Source organism: Ailuropoda melanoleuca, chromosome 11, assembly GCF_002007445.2.
Source record: "Ailuropoda melanoleuca isolate Jingjing chromosome 11, ASM200744v2, whole genome shotgun sequence".
Lineage (NCBI taxonomy): Eukaryota > Metazoa > Chordata > Mammalia > Carnivora > Ursidae > Ailuropoda > Ailuropoda melanoleuca.
The window spans coordinates 91,282,884-91,301,056 of NC_048228.1; the positions used below are offsets into that span (position 1 = coordinate 91,282,884).

An 18,173-nucleotide genomic window follows, 5' to 3' on the forward strand; every position below is an offset into this window, starting at 1 on the left:
CAGGGAGGCAGGAAATAAGTAGTAAGTAGTAGGCCATGAAATAAATTACATGGTATTTTAAAAGGTGGCATGGGCTACAAAAGAAAAAAATAATGTAGAGGAAGGGGCTTGGAAGATTAGGGTGGAGGCGAGCAAGTTGCCGTGTTAGCTCGAGTGGTCCAGGTGGGCCCTGTTGAGACTGTGGCTTTTGCACAAAGGCCTGAAGAAGGTGAGAGGGGGAGGGAGCCAAGAGGTATTCTGGAGGGAGAGCATTCCCATGAGAGAGCATAGAACAACGCACTGGGATGGGAGCATACCTGGTATGCTTGGGGAACAACGAGGCAGTAAACCTGGGGGGAGCTGACCTGGAGTAGGGAGGAACCTGAGGGTAGAGACAACCTGATACCCCAACAGATGGGATGTGGGAGATGAGATAGAGTGCCGGTCAGGAAGGAGCCAAGCCAAGGTTGAACTTCTTTATTCTTTCACCTTCGTTCCTTTTTTAGTACCTGACATAATTGAGTATTCCCCAAAATATTAGCATTTAAAAAATTATTTTTTTTCAAGTAGGCTCCACACCCAATGTGGGGCTTGAACCCATGACCCTGAAATCAAGAGTCAAATGTACCCACTGAGCCAGCCAGGAGCGCCCCCAAAACTATTAGCCTTGAGGTCTTTGGAGTTTTGGCCACTGCACTTATACCAGTCCCCTAATGCCTCTGGATTTGGGTTTCTTCAGCTATAACATGAAGGGAATCTTCAACATGATCTTAAAAATCCCCTGTACAACTATTTCTGAATGATTCCCCAAAGGCCATATTCTCATTGCTTGCTTATTTCTCTCCCTCCTTTTTTCATTCATTTATTCTCATGAGTCTTTAAAACATTTGCTGGAACATGAGCCCTTCTTGAAGCAATAGACACGGGTGCTGAGGAAGGAGAGAACGGAATCTCTGCCTTTCCGTAGCTCGCAGTCTTCTTGCTGAGGTTAGATACGAATGCAGGAAGCAAGGCGCGAACCAGAGCAAGTTGCAGCTACCAAAATACAGACAGTGCTGGATGACAAGCAGCCATGTGGCTGCATTTCCAGGCTCAGGGCACCTGGGAAAGGGGTGGGAAAATGGTAAGAGGTGCTCACGTACTCTGGGAAGGGGGGGCAGTGATACGATGAGGGGCAGCTGGCTTGAGAGGGGGAGGCTATCGAATGAAGAGTGGTCCACACGGGTCAGAGGGATCTGGGTCTGAGCAGGAGTCATACCCTACGGAACAGATGACGTCATGAAGCCAGGATTGGCAGGTGAATGGTCCTGGTACTGCGGGCCCCAGGAGACTGTTGGATTACCTCTGGACCCGGATTTCTGAAGTGGTTGCTCATTCCTCATCCCTTCCCCGGCTGCCTCATCTTGTGATCAGTGTAATGGGCTTTGAAGTAGCAAACAAAAGCTCACTGAACCAGTTCTGTTCGGAAGGGAAGAAAGCTGTTGAAACAAGGAAATGAAGGTTTTCCTGTACTGTTGGCTCAAATTTTAGAATTGAACTCTTACATCCACTTGCAAGATTTTCACTGCGGAGCTCTTAACATTTTTTTTTGCAAAAAGTCGAATATGACGGATTCCTCCATTACTTGTCTGCGAGCCCTCCTGGAAACAAAGAACATCCCCGTGCTGAGGTTCACAGCCGACACTTCTCCCCTCCGTGCAGTTGTCGTGGTGTGATTTGCACACTTGCTGCATTCGTGTATGCATTTATCTAATGGGCTTTGCATGGCTCCGCTCGGCCTGGACGCCAGCCTTGGTAAGCCGAACAAAGCCCCACATTTATCCACTCCTGCGTTTCTGATTGTGTTCCATAATGTGTTGACATTTCCAGGCTAATCTTGCACAACTACTGAGAGATTCTCAGGACCGAAATAAACATCTGGGAGAAGAAATTAAAGAACTTCAGCAAAGGCTTGCAGAAGTCCAGGGCGACAATAAGGTACTGCGACTATTTAAAGGGTAAAAGCTCTGCCATGTAATTGTGTGCTTACAGGTTTATGGATAGCACATCAGAAAAATGTAATGCCGCATTTGCTGAAAAATTTGTTATAGATTTTTACATTTGCAGTGAAAATTCGCAGTTTAGCATTTCTTATCTTTATGACATTCCCTTTGTGCGTGTGTGCACGCCTATGTGCGTGTTCCTGGGTTGCACTAAAATATTGCCACAACCCATTGTGGAAGTTTCATTATGTTCAGCTTGGTGGTGAATAACATTGTGGTTGAGGGCAAAATAAAACCCAAAATGCTATACTTTCCCCCTTCTCTACAAATAATGGATTTGTGGCTCAGATGATTTGGAATTATTCACATTCAGTTTTGAATTTTAAGTAGTCATCCTACTAATTATGTTCACATAACCAATTTATTTTATTGCTAAATTTGGCAATTTGTATGGAACATTGCTCAAAATCCACTGCGTGGTATTAATCAAACTCCCCTGTTGGCAACGTTAATTATAAAATATGAACTCATAAACTCCAAACTAAATGTGTGCTCTCTCTCTCCCAGCTGAAGCTATGAACACAAGTACAATTGAGAAAAGGAAGAAAAACTATCGAAGTTTAGTTCTGTCCCTCCACCCCCCGAAATTTTCTGTTTTGCCACAGTAGATGAATTTTCAACTCCTCGCCAGAGGCAGCTTTCCCGACAGAGATGGCCATTAGAGTTTGACTCAAGAAAACTCCATGGCAGGGAGGAGGGCCTTTCTTGGAAAACGTCTTTGAAATGTTACCAAATTTTCTTGATGCATGTTGACGGCGTTCACTGTTTCTGGGAGTTGTCGGTTATTGGAAGGCGCCATTTTGAAAGCTGCTGGCTCTTTAAAAAAATGCACACCAGAGTCTGGGTTATCCATAACAAAAGGTCAGAAAGGATTTTCTGCTACTGCTGATTTGAGGCTCAGTCTAAGGACCAACTGGAAGGTCTTCCTACGTAGCCTCTTCTCCACTTAATCTGCCTTTACATTTTTTTTAAACCTCCTGCATTTAACATGTATTTGAAAAATTAGGCTTGACTTTGACTATTCTGGGTCATGAAGTAGGGGGCAGAATGCCTAAGAAGGGTTCTAATTAACACTGGACAAGCTAATCAGGCCTCTGGTGTGGTTTTATGCACCATTACAAGGATTTAAGTTCTGTAACCTAGGTGTTTGGTCCATAATTAAAGGCCAGACCTTCTTAGTCACTTCCTCAAGGTTTTCTAGAGAATACAATGAGATGTGTGTAGTAGTTTCGTTTAAACTCACAAAAATACTACAGGAATTTTGGAAATATAATAAATCCACAGAATATCAGAACATTTTGAAGAAGACGTGATTTTTGGATTCATGGCTCTTGACTGATTTTTCTTTGCTTATGTCTTTTTTTCCCTCTTAACTGAGCTACCCTCCCTAGCTTTCCGAAATATACGTCTACCTCATCTTTTGGTCGCTTTTAATTTTGTCACCTTTTAGACATGGGGTATATTAGGACTCGACATTTGCAGCTGATATTTCAAGGAAAGAAAGGGAGGGCATGTGTGTATGTGAGTGAGTGTGTATGCATGTGTGAGTGTGTGCAGGACTGAGCGTGTGTATGTGTATGCACGTGTCACACTAAGCACCGGTCTGGGGCTTCTTGTGTGTTGGCACAGTCTGAACTTCTTGATTTGTTTATGCTCTGGGTTTTTATTCCAGTAGCTGGACACATTTATCAAACTTTGTTTTCTTGCCCAAGGTTTAGAATTTAGTGACTCACATTCATGGTCTGTGAAGTAATTTGCCCGCCAAAAGGTACAGGGAAGATGTTACGATGTTCAGCAGACCCCGTATCTCAGCATCCAGCCTCTCCTCAAAAAAAAACCAACTGCAGTGAGCCCCAGAGAATCCATTTATTCTCATTTGCATCTATAGTTATAGGGCTGATTTATTTTCAGATCCCTGTGAGTCATAGCCACCCTCCCCCCACCCCCATCCCCGGCTGTCAACATTAGGGCCAGATTACTCATTTGATAATGACACCAGGCATCTTGGGAAACTCAGAGGCCCCTGTTCCTTGGTGTTTAGTGAAGAATGGGTTAACCCTTCATTTTTTTTTTTTAAATTCATTATGTTGCTCGCTACTCCAACCTTTCTATCATCTTCCAAATCCAGTTCAACCTACTTGCCATGGTGGGCTAGGCCCTCCAGTATCTGGTCCCTTACTGATTTCTCCAGCCACGTCTCTTGCCACTAGTCACCTCATGCTTCAGCACAGCAGCACTAATTTCAGCCCCTTTGCTGAGCTATACTGCCTTGTGCCTCAGGGCCTTTGCACCTGCCATTAGCTCGTTAGCTCGGTCTGGGACACTCCTCCCCTTTCCTTCCCTCTCCAACTCCTGCTCATCTTTCAGGTCTTAGGTCAAATGTAGCCTCTTCAACTCTTAGGGGCAGGTCCTGTGCATGCCCGCAGTGCTCTGCTCTTTCCCTCTGCTTAAACTTACATGGCACCCGAGCCCCCAAGAGTAAGCTCTTCGCGGGCAGAATTCCTGACTGGTGTACTACTTTATTGCTAGGAATTAGCACTCTTAGTTCCTGGTACATAAACATTACTTAATAAATCTTTCTTGAAGGAATGGAATGGAATAAATGAGTGAATGAATAAACTGAGTGAATGAAGAGAAGGAAAAGAAGAGCAAAAAGGTTCAAGAAAGAGGAAGAGGAGAACAAAAAGGGCAAAGAATACAAAAAAATAAGCAGACTGAGAAAACAAGGTACGGTCGTCATCAGGAACTCCATTCACGGGCCGAGAAGTAGCTTAGAAATTTGGAGAAAGGAGCTAGAAAAGCAAACTTTCATCCAAGAAAAAGCAAAACCAAAGCCAACCCTAGGTATGAGACCTTGGGAAGCCCTTGGTGAAGAGAGCAGAGTGTCTGAGGCTGAGCCTTGCTGGACTCAGGGTAAAAGCCCTGCTCAGAAGCTGCCTCAAGCCTGTGAAATTCAAGAACACTTAGTAACTGCTGTTTTGGACTCCTGACTACCCTCCCCCCAATTCCAAATAGAAGGGCCGATGGCATCATTTTATGAGCGACTGTTAAAGCAGAAGCCATTTTAACTGATGACCCTTATCCATATTTTGGGAAGCCCAGATTCTAGATGTTAAGTTCATTTAAGAAACAAGGTGATAGGAAATTACTTGCCTTGGATATTTTAAGGTAGACTAATTTTTCCATTTGTTCAGCTAGAGCCTTGTAACCCTACGTGCCATAAAGCATTTTCAAACAGCCTCTTGAAAGATTTGTTGCCACCTTGGCTTACAAGCAGCTTAGCCCTCCCATGGGGTTGGGAGGGTGGGGGGTTTTCTGTGATAGGGTGGGGGTCTCATGATCAAACACCACCTGCATCTCTTTGAACTGTGCCCAAGAATTTCTCAGAGTTCTTGGGTAGACACAAACCCCCAGTCCAAGCTAGAAGAGAAGCATGAGAAGGGAAACTTACCAGACACCCTCCATTTCCTTGATAATTATAGTTCTGAAAGGTTAATGAGGAGAGAGGAGGCACATGGGGAAGGGAGGACTCATATCTCCACAAATCACCCTGGGAAAAGCTTTTCATGGGTGGTAGATTGCCCTGGGCTCTCAGGGTGTCAGTCTATGAGGAATAAGGACCAGTTATAGGGAAAGACCCAGACAACGTGGGGCCTCAAGTTTAAAAAGAGCCCGCTAAGAGAAGTACAGCTTTCCTTCCTGCCCTAGAGGATTGCCTGCTCCTTTTCTGGGCATTAAAAGAGTGGATTTTGGGAAAGAGGACCAGGAGAAAGAAGGGGTTCCCTGAGAATTTAAGGATTAGTAAGAGTCAATCAACAAAACTAGCAGAACGCACTTGGATCAGATAGCCAGAGGTGAGCTGGTAGACCAGCTCTCCGAAAGGGGAAGGCTGGCTAATGAAAGAGGAAGGCTGGCTGATAGTGCTTTGCTGATTTCCGTAACAAATCATGAGGGCACCAATGTGAAGGCATGGAGCTGGGAGCTGGAAAGATTGGCACTCCAGGAAAGGACAGCTCCAGCCTTGCCAATGTCAAGTGGTATAGAGAAATATAGTCCAAGAGGTCCAACTTTGGAAATTGTTAGACCCAGATTTATAGTCTAGCTCTGCCAGTGGTGGTTTTATGGCCTTGAGCAAGTCAGTTTTCTCTCCAGGCCTCCACTTCCTCATCTGGAAAATGGGAGCAATCATACCTCACATAGAATTGTTGTCAGGTTTTATCATTTATTCATCCACACAAAACTGGGGACTTGCTACATAGTGCTTAATGTTCCAGGAGCTGTGGATACACCGAGGAATAAGAAAGACAGGTTCCCATTCTCATAGAGCTAATTTTCTACCTGGGGAGACATACAGTAAGAAAATAAAATACATAAGATCATCAGACAGTGGTTAGTGCTGGGAAGAAAAGAAAGCGGGATAAGGAGATTTAACAATTGGGTGTGTGTTTGTGCAATACTCAGTGTTTGTAAAGGGTGTAGCATAATGCATGGCACCCAGTAAGTGTTCAATGAAGGGTAAGTGTTGCTTGTATCTTAGCATGACCTGGGGCCAGATTGGCTTAGAATTCTCTTGTGCAAGTATCCTACCAGGAAACTCAGTCTTCCTTTCTGTTGATCAACTGTTTTCCAGTGAACTGGGTATGTGCCTCCCACTAGAGACAGAAATTGTGGTGAGAAACCTGGCCTCTGGAAGATGGATCCCCCAAACTCAGCACTCCTTATAACCCCCCCCCCCAGACTTCACCAGCACCAAGCATGCTTGCTTTGGTACAGAGCTCGTGGAAGCTTCCTTGCACTTTGCATGCCCCTTGTAGAATAAGCACCTAATAGAGGATGCCAGGAACAGGAACTCATGTTCCGTCGAGACAGCCAGAACTTGGTTTTCTTGTCCGTTTGCTTTTGTTCTTTTTCATGGGACAGATTATGGCACTTTATTGCAGAAGGACAATAATGCAACACCAGGTATTCGAAAGCAAGGAAGCTCAGGTGGACAGCGGCTCCTCCCAGTGTCCCGCATCCGCATTTCCTGGGCCCCCGCTGGCCAATTTAAATGTAGCTGTGTGTGATGTTGCATAAACACGGGGTTTTGCCCTAAATAATGAGCTTTATGTTACACCAGCTGATGGTCTTTAAGCACCTCTGTTTTATCTGGCGTTGGCACCATAAAATGATAGAGCCCTTCTGTGAACATACCTCTATTGACATGGGACTTTTGGATGGATTCGGAGAGCAAACCAATTAAGTCAAAGCTGCGAGCCCATAAAGACAGATCAATGAGTATGCAGGTGACTAATTATTCTTTTTTTTTTTAAAATAAGAGTGCCCAGCTGTGGCTGTTTGTAATGGTCCAGGACGAGGTATCAGAAAGCTCTTTGTAAACCGTTCCTCTTTATGCTTCAAAGGAACAGAGAGATGTCCTCTGTAGGAAACCCAAATGAAGAGAGCGCTCTAATGAAAAGCGCTTACCTTGGGGCATTATAGAAATTAATTACAAAGAATTAAAACGAGTGATAAGGGCCCTTCGCCTGCTCCAGCCCCAGCGTATCTTGTTCTGACTGGGATGTTGATTATGAACTATGGACAACGCTCAGTTAGTTCAGCAAGCAGCCAGACTAGTTCAGTATTCCCTAGTGTTTTACTGTCAGATGAGTTAGACACTTTGGGTCTCAGAGACCATATAGGAGCCTGTCCCGCCCTCTATGAGCACATAGCTTGGGTGGCCCACGAGACCAGTGGTTTTGGACATTCATCCCATAGACCAGGCATTGTACTTACTTTTTAGTTTTTTGTTTTCTTAAGTAATATTTACTTTTTTTTAAATTTAAAATCAATTTAGGGGCGCCTGGGTGGCTCAGTCGTTAAGCATCTGCCTTCGGCTCAGGATGTGATCCCGGAGTCCTGGGATCGAGCCCCACATCAGACTCCTCTGCTAGGAGCCTGTTTCTTCCTCTCCTACTCCCCCTGCTTGCATTCCCTCTCTCGCTGGCTGTCTCTCTCTGTCAAATAAATAAATAAAATCTTAAAAAAAATCAATTAACATACATTGTATTATTAGTTTCAGGGTAGAGTTTAGTGATTCATAGAGAACTGGTTCTAAGAGATAGCTGCCCAAGACTCCTTTTACAGCACACCGTATCCAAATCACACTCAAGTACAGAGACACTGAAGCACCTTCCATCTGCTTGGTGGGTCCCTATAAAGAATGTGGCTCTGGGGGCGCCTGGGTGGCACAGCGGTTAAGCGTCTGCCTTCAGCTCAGGGCGTGATCCCGGCGTTATGGGATCGAGCCCCACGTCAGGCTCCTCAGCTATGAGCCTGCTTCTTCCTCTCCCACTCCCCCTGCTTGTGTTCCCTCTCTAGCTGGCTGTCTCTATCTCTGTCTAATAAATAAATAAAAAATCTTAAAAAAAAAAAAAAGAATGTGGCTCTGAGGTTAATGTGTACTGAATTGGCTGAAGGTAATTCAGGGGCTCCCTAACTGTGTGGTCTTGGGCCAGTTGCTTAACTTCTCTGTGCACAGTTGTTCTCTTTGGTACAATGGACATAACAGTAGTATTTGCCTTATAGTTCATGGTTCAGTGCAAATCATTTCAACAGGGCTTTATTGAAGACCCAACTATATGCTCTATGGATTGGGCAGTCAACAGTGAGTCCCTGATTTCATGGGGATTCCATTCTAGTAGGGATAGATGAACAGAAATCAACTAAACAAATAAATATATTCTATTTCACAGATTCTGAGATGTAGATTTTCACATCTGAACATCTCTGATATATAGTCAGTGGTATCGTGTTGCTCTGATGGACAATTTTTATTCTTTTTAGAAGTACGTAATAGTTGGTCTTGAAGTTGATGGAGTTTTTTTGTTTGTTTTAAGATTTTGCTTACTTATTTTAGAAAGAGTTAAAGAGTGTGAGCAGGGGGAGGGGCAGAGGGAGAGGGAGAGAGAGAATCCCAAGCAGACTCTGTGCTGAGCATAGAGCCCGGTGCGGGGCTCGATCCCACACCTCCGAGATCATGACCTGAGCTGAGGTTGAGAGTCAGACGCTCAACTGACTGAGCCACCCAGGCGCCCCTGGAGTTTTCTGTTGTACAAAATACAGTACGATATATCAGAGGGTATCTAACGCTAAGTGGAAACATGACTTAGAGCACTATGGGGTGTGGCCAGGGCAGAATGGGGACGTTATTTATATTGCGTGGTCGGGAAAGACATATCTGCTCACATGCCCTTTGCCGAGAAACCTGAAGGGCCTGTGGCAGGAGGTGGTCAGGTAACCGAGGGATAAGGTGCACAGCCCCGAGGCATGGACAAGCTTGGGATGATAAAGGCATGGAAGGGAGGCCAGTGCACCTTTTATGAGAATTAACTGTGAAAAGTTATGCAAAGCACTTGACACAGAACACGCTCCGCTGGGGGAACAGTGCGCAGTAGCTGTCGTAGTTGTTGTGGAGCTAGGGATCAACTCCAGGACCCTAGACTGCCAGGGTGGACCTCCCAGCCCTGCCATTTACCAGGTTTGTAACGTGGGCAGGTGACTTTAGCTCATTGGAAAACGGGGCTGCAACAGTACCTCACAGGGTGCCTTGGACTTCACCGGGTTCGGGTGTGTAAGCACTGGGACCAGGGTGTGGGGTGTGGGAAGACCCACGTATGTGTTTGCTGTAAGCGGTAGGAGATTGCAACCTTCACAGAGGGGGCGCTGTGGCTTACTGACCTCAGCGGGGACTCAGGGCAAGAGTCTTGGCTCCAGAGCCTGTGTCAGCCTCTCTGTGGGGTGGGGGGGTTTCTCCTGTAGAGGACGTGACAGTGTTTGCCTCCGGGAATTATGGCAAGCATCAAATGCGAGCCCTCCTATGTTTTAAGAAGCATTTAAGGACCTTTTAGCCAGACACTGCTATGGGTACCGGGGATTCCAGGGCACGTGATAAAGGAGGTTCCTGCTGTGGTGGACCTGATGGTAGGGAGGGCACGAGAGATGGCTGAGATCATTTCTGGTAAGATGAAGACAGTGGGCCCGGTGGTATGAGGGAGAGCTACTTTGGGGTGAATGGGTCTCTTGGTGGTATCCAGGGAAGACTTCACAGAGGAGGTGACATTAGATCTGAGACCTGAAGACAGGATGGAAGTGGGTTCTGGATAGACCAAGAGGATGTGCAAAGGCCCGGGGGCAGGCACAAGCATTTATGTGTGAGGCATTGAAAGGGAGCCAGCCATGCTAGAGAACAGAGAAAAGGCAAGTGGCTGAAGATAAAGTCAGGAGGCAGGTGGGGGGCAGCTCACGTCCTCATGCTGTGCCTTGTCAACCTGTCTAAAAACTTTGGCATTTGTTCTAATGCAGTGAAAAGCCACTGAAGATATGATGTGTCAGAAAAGCTTCTAGCACAATGTTTGGCTCAAACTGTGTGCTGGTTAACCGGGAGACGTTGATATACACACTAATGGGTGTGTGTGATGATCTCCAGAGCCTTGGGAAGAAGACAATGAAAACAACTATATATATATATATATATATATATATATATATATATTTGGTTTGTTTGGTTTGGTTTTTTTTTTTTTTTTAGTGACAAATTCTTTTGTTTAAAGCTAGAACTGGATTGTCCCATAGATCTAGGAATTTGGACTATGATATACATAATAGAGTTGCCCACTGGAGCCTTTTTAAGCAATTATGTCCTGTTTCATCGAGGATATTTCGTAAGGTCAGGGGGCAGTTGGACAGCATATGGAGAAAACCAAAAGGAAAAGTAAAGATAGGCAGGGCCTTGTTTATTAAGTTGACAGGCACGGCACTACGCTAGATGAATGTCTAATAAATGCCTTTTGATGCTGACCTCTCCCTAGGTGAGCTATGTGCAGCAGTACACAAGACCTGGGGTGAGGGAGGGCTAGCGTCCACTTCCTGTTAGCAATTCTTTCAGCTGATCTTCCCAGTAACCCCGACAAATAGAGTCCCTGCCTAAGAACGGTAACCATACCAACTGTACCCGGGGACTGCACTTTAAAACTCTTTGGAGAGTTACATCAATAGTGATCATGGCATTGTAGCTGCACTTCATGGGGATAAAGCCCTCCACCCAGAGCTGGCATTGTGCAGTGCACAGGCTGGGCAGCCATATGTGGCTGTCCTGTTTACAAAATAGCTTTTATCCTTCTTATAAACTGAAGGTGTCCCCCCAGATTCGTATGTTGAAACCTAACCCCTAGGGATGGTATCCGGAGGTGGGGCCTCTGGGAGGTGATCAGGTCATGACAGCACAGCCCTCATGAATGGGATTAGTGCCCTCATAAAAGAGACCCCAGAGAGCTCTTTTGCCTCTTCTGCCAAGTGTGGGTACAGCAAGAAGATGGATGTTTATGAATGACAAACCAGGGACTCATCAGAGATGAAATCCACCAGTGCCTTAAGCGTGGATTTCCTCACCCCCAGAACTATGAGAAGTGCATTTCTGTTGATCATTAGCTCCCCAGGGTATAGTGTCCTGTTTTTGCAGCCAAAACAGACTAAGGCAGGGGTTTGTCCTGAGAAGTGGGATATTGCTAGAACAAATAACAAATGTGGAAGTGAATTTGGACCTGGATAATGCATAGGGCTGGGGGAGTTTGGAGGTGCATGCTAGATAAAGCCTACATTGCTGTGATTGGACCATCAAGGGCGATTTTGGTGAGGGCTTAGGAAGAAAAGAGGAGAGTTGCAAAGAAAGCCTACATCTTCTTGAAGAATACCAAAGTAACCCTGAAGAGGATGTTGATAGAAATATGGACAGTGAAAGCCATGGAGGAGGCCCACTAGAGAAATGGGGACGTATTGGAATCTAAAGGGAGTGACTTCCTTGTTATGCGGTAGTCAAGAACTTGGCTGAATTGTGTTTGAGTCCGTTGTTTTATGGAGGGTAGAACTTGTGACCAATGAAAATTGATATTTAGCTGAGGAGATCTTGAAGCAAAGTGTTGGAGACATGGCTTGGTGTCTCCTGATTGCTTATGAAATATAAGAAAAATGATTTGCAGATGGAATTGTTAAGCAAAAAGGACCCAGAACATAAAGATTTGGACAGTCCTTAGTCTATCTGTAGTGTGGAACAAATGAGACCACCAAGGGCATGGCCGGGTGACCATTTGATAAGGAGATAAGTATTGACCAGGCAGCTCAGACAGAAGCCAGGTGTAGTTCTTACAGACAATGAAAGAATGAATATGAAGGCAAATCTGAGATAACCCAGTCTGGTGATCATGGGCCTGGGGTCACGGCGGCCTGGTTACAAAGGATGGGGCCACCCAGACCCGCAGGGCCAGCAGAGAGCCCCTATGGGGTTGTCCTACCGAGTCACAAGAGTGAGATTGCCAGCTGTAGTGGGTCTGAAGGCAGAACATCGAGCCAGAGAGGTTGAGTTTTGAGCCTTAAGGCTTAACGTTGTTCTGTTTGGTTTTGAACTAACCTAGGACCCATCACCCCTTCCTTCTTCCCTGTTTCCCCCTTTCGGAATGGAAGTGTCCATCCTCTGCCTGTCCGCCTTTGTATTGTGGAAGCACACAGCTCGTCTGGTTTCACAGGCTCACACCTAGGGAGGTTTCCCTCAGGACACTCATAGCTGGAGTCTCACCCGTATCTGATCTCCATGCTATTTCAGTGAGGCACTGGACTTTGGAGTCAATGCTGGCCTGAGTGAAGGCTTTGGGGGCTGGCGAGATGGACTGGATATACTATGTATGTGAGAAGAGCATGAATTTTAGGGGGCTGGGGGTGGACTGTTAGAGACTGAATATTTGGGTCCTCCCACAAATTTATATGTTGAGATCCTAACGTGCAATGGGATGGTAGCAGGAGGTGGGGCTTTTGCAAAGTGATTGGGTCAGGAGAGGGGGCGCTCTGATGAATGGGATCGGGGTCCTTATAAAAGAGGCCGCGCCATCTCTGTCATCTCCTGAGCCAGCAAGAAGATGGCCGTCTCTGAAGCAGGAGGCCGACACCACGTCTGCCAGCACCTCGATCTAGGGCTCGCAGCCCCCAGAACTGCGAGAAATAAATGCTGCTTTCTTCTAAGCCACTCGGTCGGTGACGGTCTGTTTCAGCGGCCTGGATGGATGAAGACAATCCCCATTTTCAGAAAAACAGATGGCACCTGGGGCCCAACAAGGTTAGATGACGTGCCAAGGTGGCACGACGGGAAGGAGCAGCATCGGGATCCGAACACAGGTAACACCTGTGGGTAGCAGCTGCTCCTGCCCCTGGCTACCTGTCACCGTTGATGGGGGAAGACGGGTCCAGGCAAGCGAAGACAGATGAGGAGAGGATGTGGAGGGCCGAGGAGCAAAGCCTGCGACGAGATCGTGGCAGGGAGCGAGTCATTCCGATGGGGGGCCCCCAACGAGGACCAGAGTTTGCACTGGGCCTCGGCAGAGCCATCGGACTCCATCCGCGGGGTGGGGGAAGGGCACCCCAGAGCCGTTTTGCCACATGGTTTTGTGGCCGTGTCCCTCAGCCACATCCCAGCTGCAGCTGCACCACAGCCATCAGCCGACGACTCACACCCATAATTCATTCATAAACGTTTATTTCCATCTAAATCAGCAAATGAATACATCTATTGGAGGCAGGCGTGCGCCTTGCAGGGCAATGATCTGCTTCTCGGGCTGGCACGGGGAGGCTGGCCCTGGAGTTCTGATGGCCCCGTTTGGGGGAATTAAGTGCCCCGAGCAGTCGCTTCATAGCCACTTCCAAGGTGGGAAGTCAACATCATCGCCTGCGGTCTACAGATAAGGTTGGATTCCGAGCTCTGCTTCCGCCAGCCTGGAGGACGGGACCGCCCCAGTGGACGTATGTATGGGGACACTCACGTGGAGGATGACAGTGATGACAGTCATAATAATTGTAACAGCAGCTTACAGTGCACACTTTTTGTGTTTCGGGGGCTGTACTCAGTATTGCAGAAAAATCCCTTCCTCTCTTAGGATTAGGTCCTGAACTCAGCACGAGAGGCAAACACTTGCGTCTAGCCACCGTTCTCCCCATGGTCACTTAAATTGTCCGTAAAGTTCAGGACACGTGGCATTTAGGTTCCCGAACCGGGTAGTATGGACAAATATGAACAAATGTGAGTGTGTCTAAATGCACTAGTAGTCGTTCTCCCACGCCCCTCTGTCCAGGACCCTGAGAGCAGGGGTGCGTAGACACTCAAAGCACTCTGCTTGTTCATCCTCTCTTCTCCATCGCTCTCTTCCTCCTCTTTTTACTTTCCTGCACCTCTCTGCCAAGCACAGAAATTTGAACCCCAAGTTAAATGCTCACTTAAAGCAACTCCACTCCTTCTCAGTTCATGCTTATAGCAGCCCTCCCGACCCCCACCCCCTGGGAGCTATACTCTTCCTGCTTCAGTGGAAGATACTGCAGCTCAGGGAAGGCCAGGCCGGTGCACAGTTGCACAGCCAGCAGACCGTGGAGCCAGGACCCAGACCCCAACCAAGACAGACTCCAGAGCCTGTGAGGCTGTCGCCCTGGAAGGCAGGGGAACTCTTCCTGCTGCATCCCTACCGCAACCCCCTCCTTGGGCCCCTTCAGCTGGTTGCACTTGAGTTTCAGACCAACTAACGATCCAGCTATTACCAGTTTGGGCCTCACTTTTAAAAATAAATGTTTCAACCAGTCCAGTCCTGCAATTTAATAGGCAATATTGTATGCATATTAAACACCAAATGATTGTTAACATATTTATTGAAGCTTAACAGGCATGGGGCATATAAAAGATGACTCTCTTATATGGCTGTCTGACCTCAATAAACATGTTTAATAATTAATTGGCGTTAAGCAAACATAATTGTGTGATTCTAAATTAGGTGTTCGGTGAAGCGTTCTATGCATGGAAAACCGCAGTAGTGTTTTATTCCTCCAAGTTCAGGCTGTCAGTCTGGCTTTTCACATATCAAGAGAAGTGCCCCCCGTTCCACGCCGTGTCCAAGGCCTCCTGTGGCCTCATGCCAAAAAAGGCCTGAGCCCTCTTGTTCCTAGACCCTTTGATCTGAGAAACTTTTCTCATTTGGTTAGCTGCTCGTCTTTCTGCATATCCCCTTGGGGTTCTGAAAGTTCTGAGCCAAGAGATTGTGTGACGTAGAAAATATGTTCACATATCAGCTTTCAGTTGAACGAACCAGTTCTGCCATAATCTCCACTTCCCCCCCACGCAGGTGATTCACATTAGTCACGATAGCTCTGCTCTTTGAATTCTGTGCGAACAGCACATTAGCAAATACCAAACCATTGCTCCTAGGGGAAATGCAAGACTAGGTTCCTCTGAGCCTCTGGTCACAATATCTTTTTTATCAATTCACAAAAGAACTTTGTTTTATGTGTGCTTCTGTGTAAGGCCATCTTACCCTGTACGGTTGATTCCTTCACGTTGAACTCAGGGCCCATAGCACCATAACTCACACCTGACGAGTATTCTCCGTCAGACACCTCACAGCTTTCACGTGCTGGGAACACGAGACATCGCTTCAGCAGCGTGCATTTTAAACAGCAAAACACCAAACAAAAAGCACAAAAGCATGAACAAACAGGGCAGGGAATAGACCGTGAAAGGGACACTTGTTAGCAGTATGAGAACGGAAACAAGACGGTAGAGCGTTGCCTTGTGATACCTCAGCTGGGAACGCTCCTGTCGGATGAGTTACATTTTTTGCAACTCCATACTTAACCTGTACATGTCTGCCTGTGATGCAAAAGTGCCATGAATGTTGATTTTGAGATTACAGATAAATGTGCAGGTAGGTAAAGTCACACAGACAGGATCCTTGAGTAATGAGAATCAGCTATGATCAGATTCCATGAAGCACGGCTGTCTGTATACCTCAGTATCCTCCGTCCTCTGCCGGCCCTTTGTACGAGCTGCCCAGAGCATTGTCTGCTCAGTATCAGCGATGCTTTGGTGCATAGTAGGTGCACAGTAAATATTGGTCACATTCAATTGGGTGGTTTTCAAATAAGGACCCAAAATCGATGTCGTTTGAAAATGCTCTTTGCTTTTCTTTAGGCGCCATTGTTTCCAGTATTCGTTGCTATTTATTGTCCCAATCTAGTTAATCTTCTACCTTGGCTTTTAACTTTCTCTCACCTGCCCCTAAATATTTTAGAGACTCGAAAATCCATTTTCTTGGCTAGCCACGAACCCCATGCTGGAATGAGGAAGAGCTTTCCCCAAGCAGGCATTGCTGGCTGGGTCATACAAATCTATCTCCAGGATGTCCTCCATCTACAAAGCCCATCCACACACACCCTACGGGGAGGTGGGGGAATCAGGCTTACAACCTTTTCAGAAGCAGCTCAGGAAGCAGGGCCATAACTTGAAAAAGTCGGTCTCGTGGCCACCCATTTGGCACTGAGCTGCGCACTTAAGGGCTCTTCTGGCCCCATCAGATCTTCTGGAGATCACAGTTTCCATGATGACCCTACCGCAAGGTTTGCAGTTGTGTGTGGGGCTAGGCGCCAGAGTCTGGGGCAGCTCTGGGTTCTGCAGGAATCCTTTGGAAAATTACTTTTTGAAGACTGGAATTTTATCCATAGGCATTTAAAAACCTATAAATACAAGTCTGTTATGAAAATTGTGTGTTCTTATTTGAAAAGTTAGAACATAGAGCACAGAGAACACACATGGTCTCACCATGACCGAAACACACACACTTAAAAATTTTGGTGTATTGGGTCATTTTTTCTTTTGTGCACGGGTTCTTTATATAATTTCAATTTTACTGCAAATGAAAGTTAGTCTTCTGCTTTTTGTTCCCCGCTTAGCATGCTATCATAAGCATGTCCTGTGTTATTACACAGTTCATCACCCTTATTTCCAACAGCTGCAAACTAGCCCATTGATTGATTGCACTACACTTTGCTAGCCATCCCGCTCTCGTTAGACGTTCTTTCTCATTCTTTAGCTCTTTCTGGAAATGAGAGTACAATCCACTTTTTCTTTTTTCCTAAAGCTAGGGCATGTCTGGGATTGTTGTTAGCCCAGGTTGTCAGAAGCAGGGTCACTGGATCATTGGTGGGGACATTTTTAAGGCCCTGGATGACGTAGTCTCATCGTTATGATGTGGGAGCACACACCCGTCTTACTAGATGCTTCCAAAAATTGCTTCCATTTTGTTATCTTTGCTAAGTGTAGAAGAGACCCAGAGTTTTTTCTTCACTGTGGCAATGCTGCAAAGGACCTCCACCTTCAGATGCCCAGGCCTACGTTCCTGTTAGACTTTTACTGTGTATGCATGCAGATGTGGATATATACATGTGTGTACAAACTACAATATATATTGTGTGTTGTTTTTTTAATTCATGATATTGGCAAGGAATTTCTTTGTCTTGTGCCTTTCCTTAGTATTACTTGAAAAGTCTTACCTTCCAAAAATTTCTGCCTAAAATGCTTGGGTTTTTGTTTGGATCTATTCATTTTAACACACACACACACACAGATTCTCTCTCTTCCTTCTCCTACTAATGGAAAATGCAGCTCTTGAGGATGACAATTGCCAAACAGAGGCTCGGAGACGAAGAAATTGGAGTGCGGCACTTTGCAGCTCATGAGCGTGAAGACTTGGTTCAGCAGCTGGAGAGAGCTAAGGAACAGGTTATTGCTAACATCTGTTAAGGGTGGGGGATAGGTTTGTACCGTTGGACTGGGCCCCCTGTTTCTCAGGGAAGGGGGGCAAGGTGCCTGGGATGCCAGTCGGAGGCCGAAGGAGGGTGTGAGTTGAATGCTTTTACTTTTTCTCCCTACTCTGCTAGTTCACCATCTGCCTCATGTGGTTCTTGGTTCCAGCAGGTCTGTTCTCCTAGTTTGGGGTACCACTGCTCTGAACGCAGGAAACCTCCCCCCTACTCAGGATAGACAGGGAAAGAACAAGATGTGACAAACTGGCCTTAATTTGCAAGTTTCCTGAAGTGCTGAGTGATGCTTTTTAGGCAAAATCTCAACGGGTACAGAGCCCTAGTTAGGGAACAGGGAGGAGAGCCTAGACTTCATTTCCCTTCTCTCACTAATTGGTTTTGAAGAGCGGAACAAGATTTCTGGGTCTGGAGTAGCTGGAGAAAATGTGCACGTGCAAGACCCCAGCTGCTGTCGCCAGAGTCTGGATTTGCCATCCCCGAGCCTCTGGCCTT

General features: G+C 46.3%; 1 protein-coding gene across 2 annotated transcripts in view; it reads left to right on the plus strand.

The window, feature by feature from the left end:
* Positions 1-18,173, plus strand: part of CCDC149 (coiled-coil domain containing 149) — a 67,354-nt gene that overhangs the window by 16,708 nt on the left and 32,473 nt on the right. For both annotated transcript variants that reach the window (XM_019809985.2, XM_019809986.2), the window contains exons 4-5: positions 1,849-1,956; positions 17,524-17,640. In XM_019809985.2, coding sequence (XP_019665544.1) covers positions 1,849-1,956; positions 17,524-17,640 — 225 coding nt within the window. The remainder of the gene's footprint in view (positions 1-1,848; positions 1,957-17,523; positions 17,641-18,173) is intronic.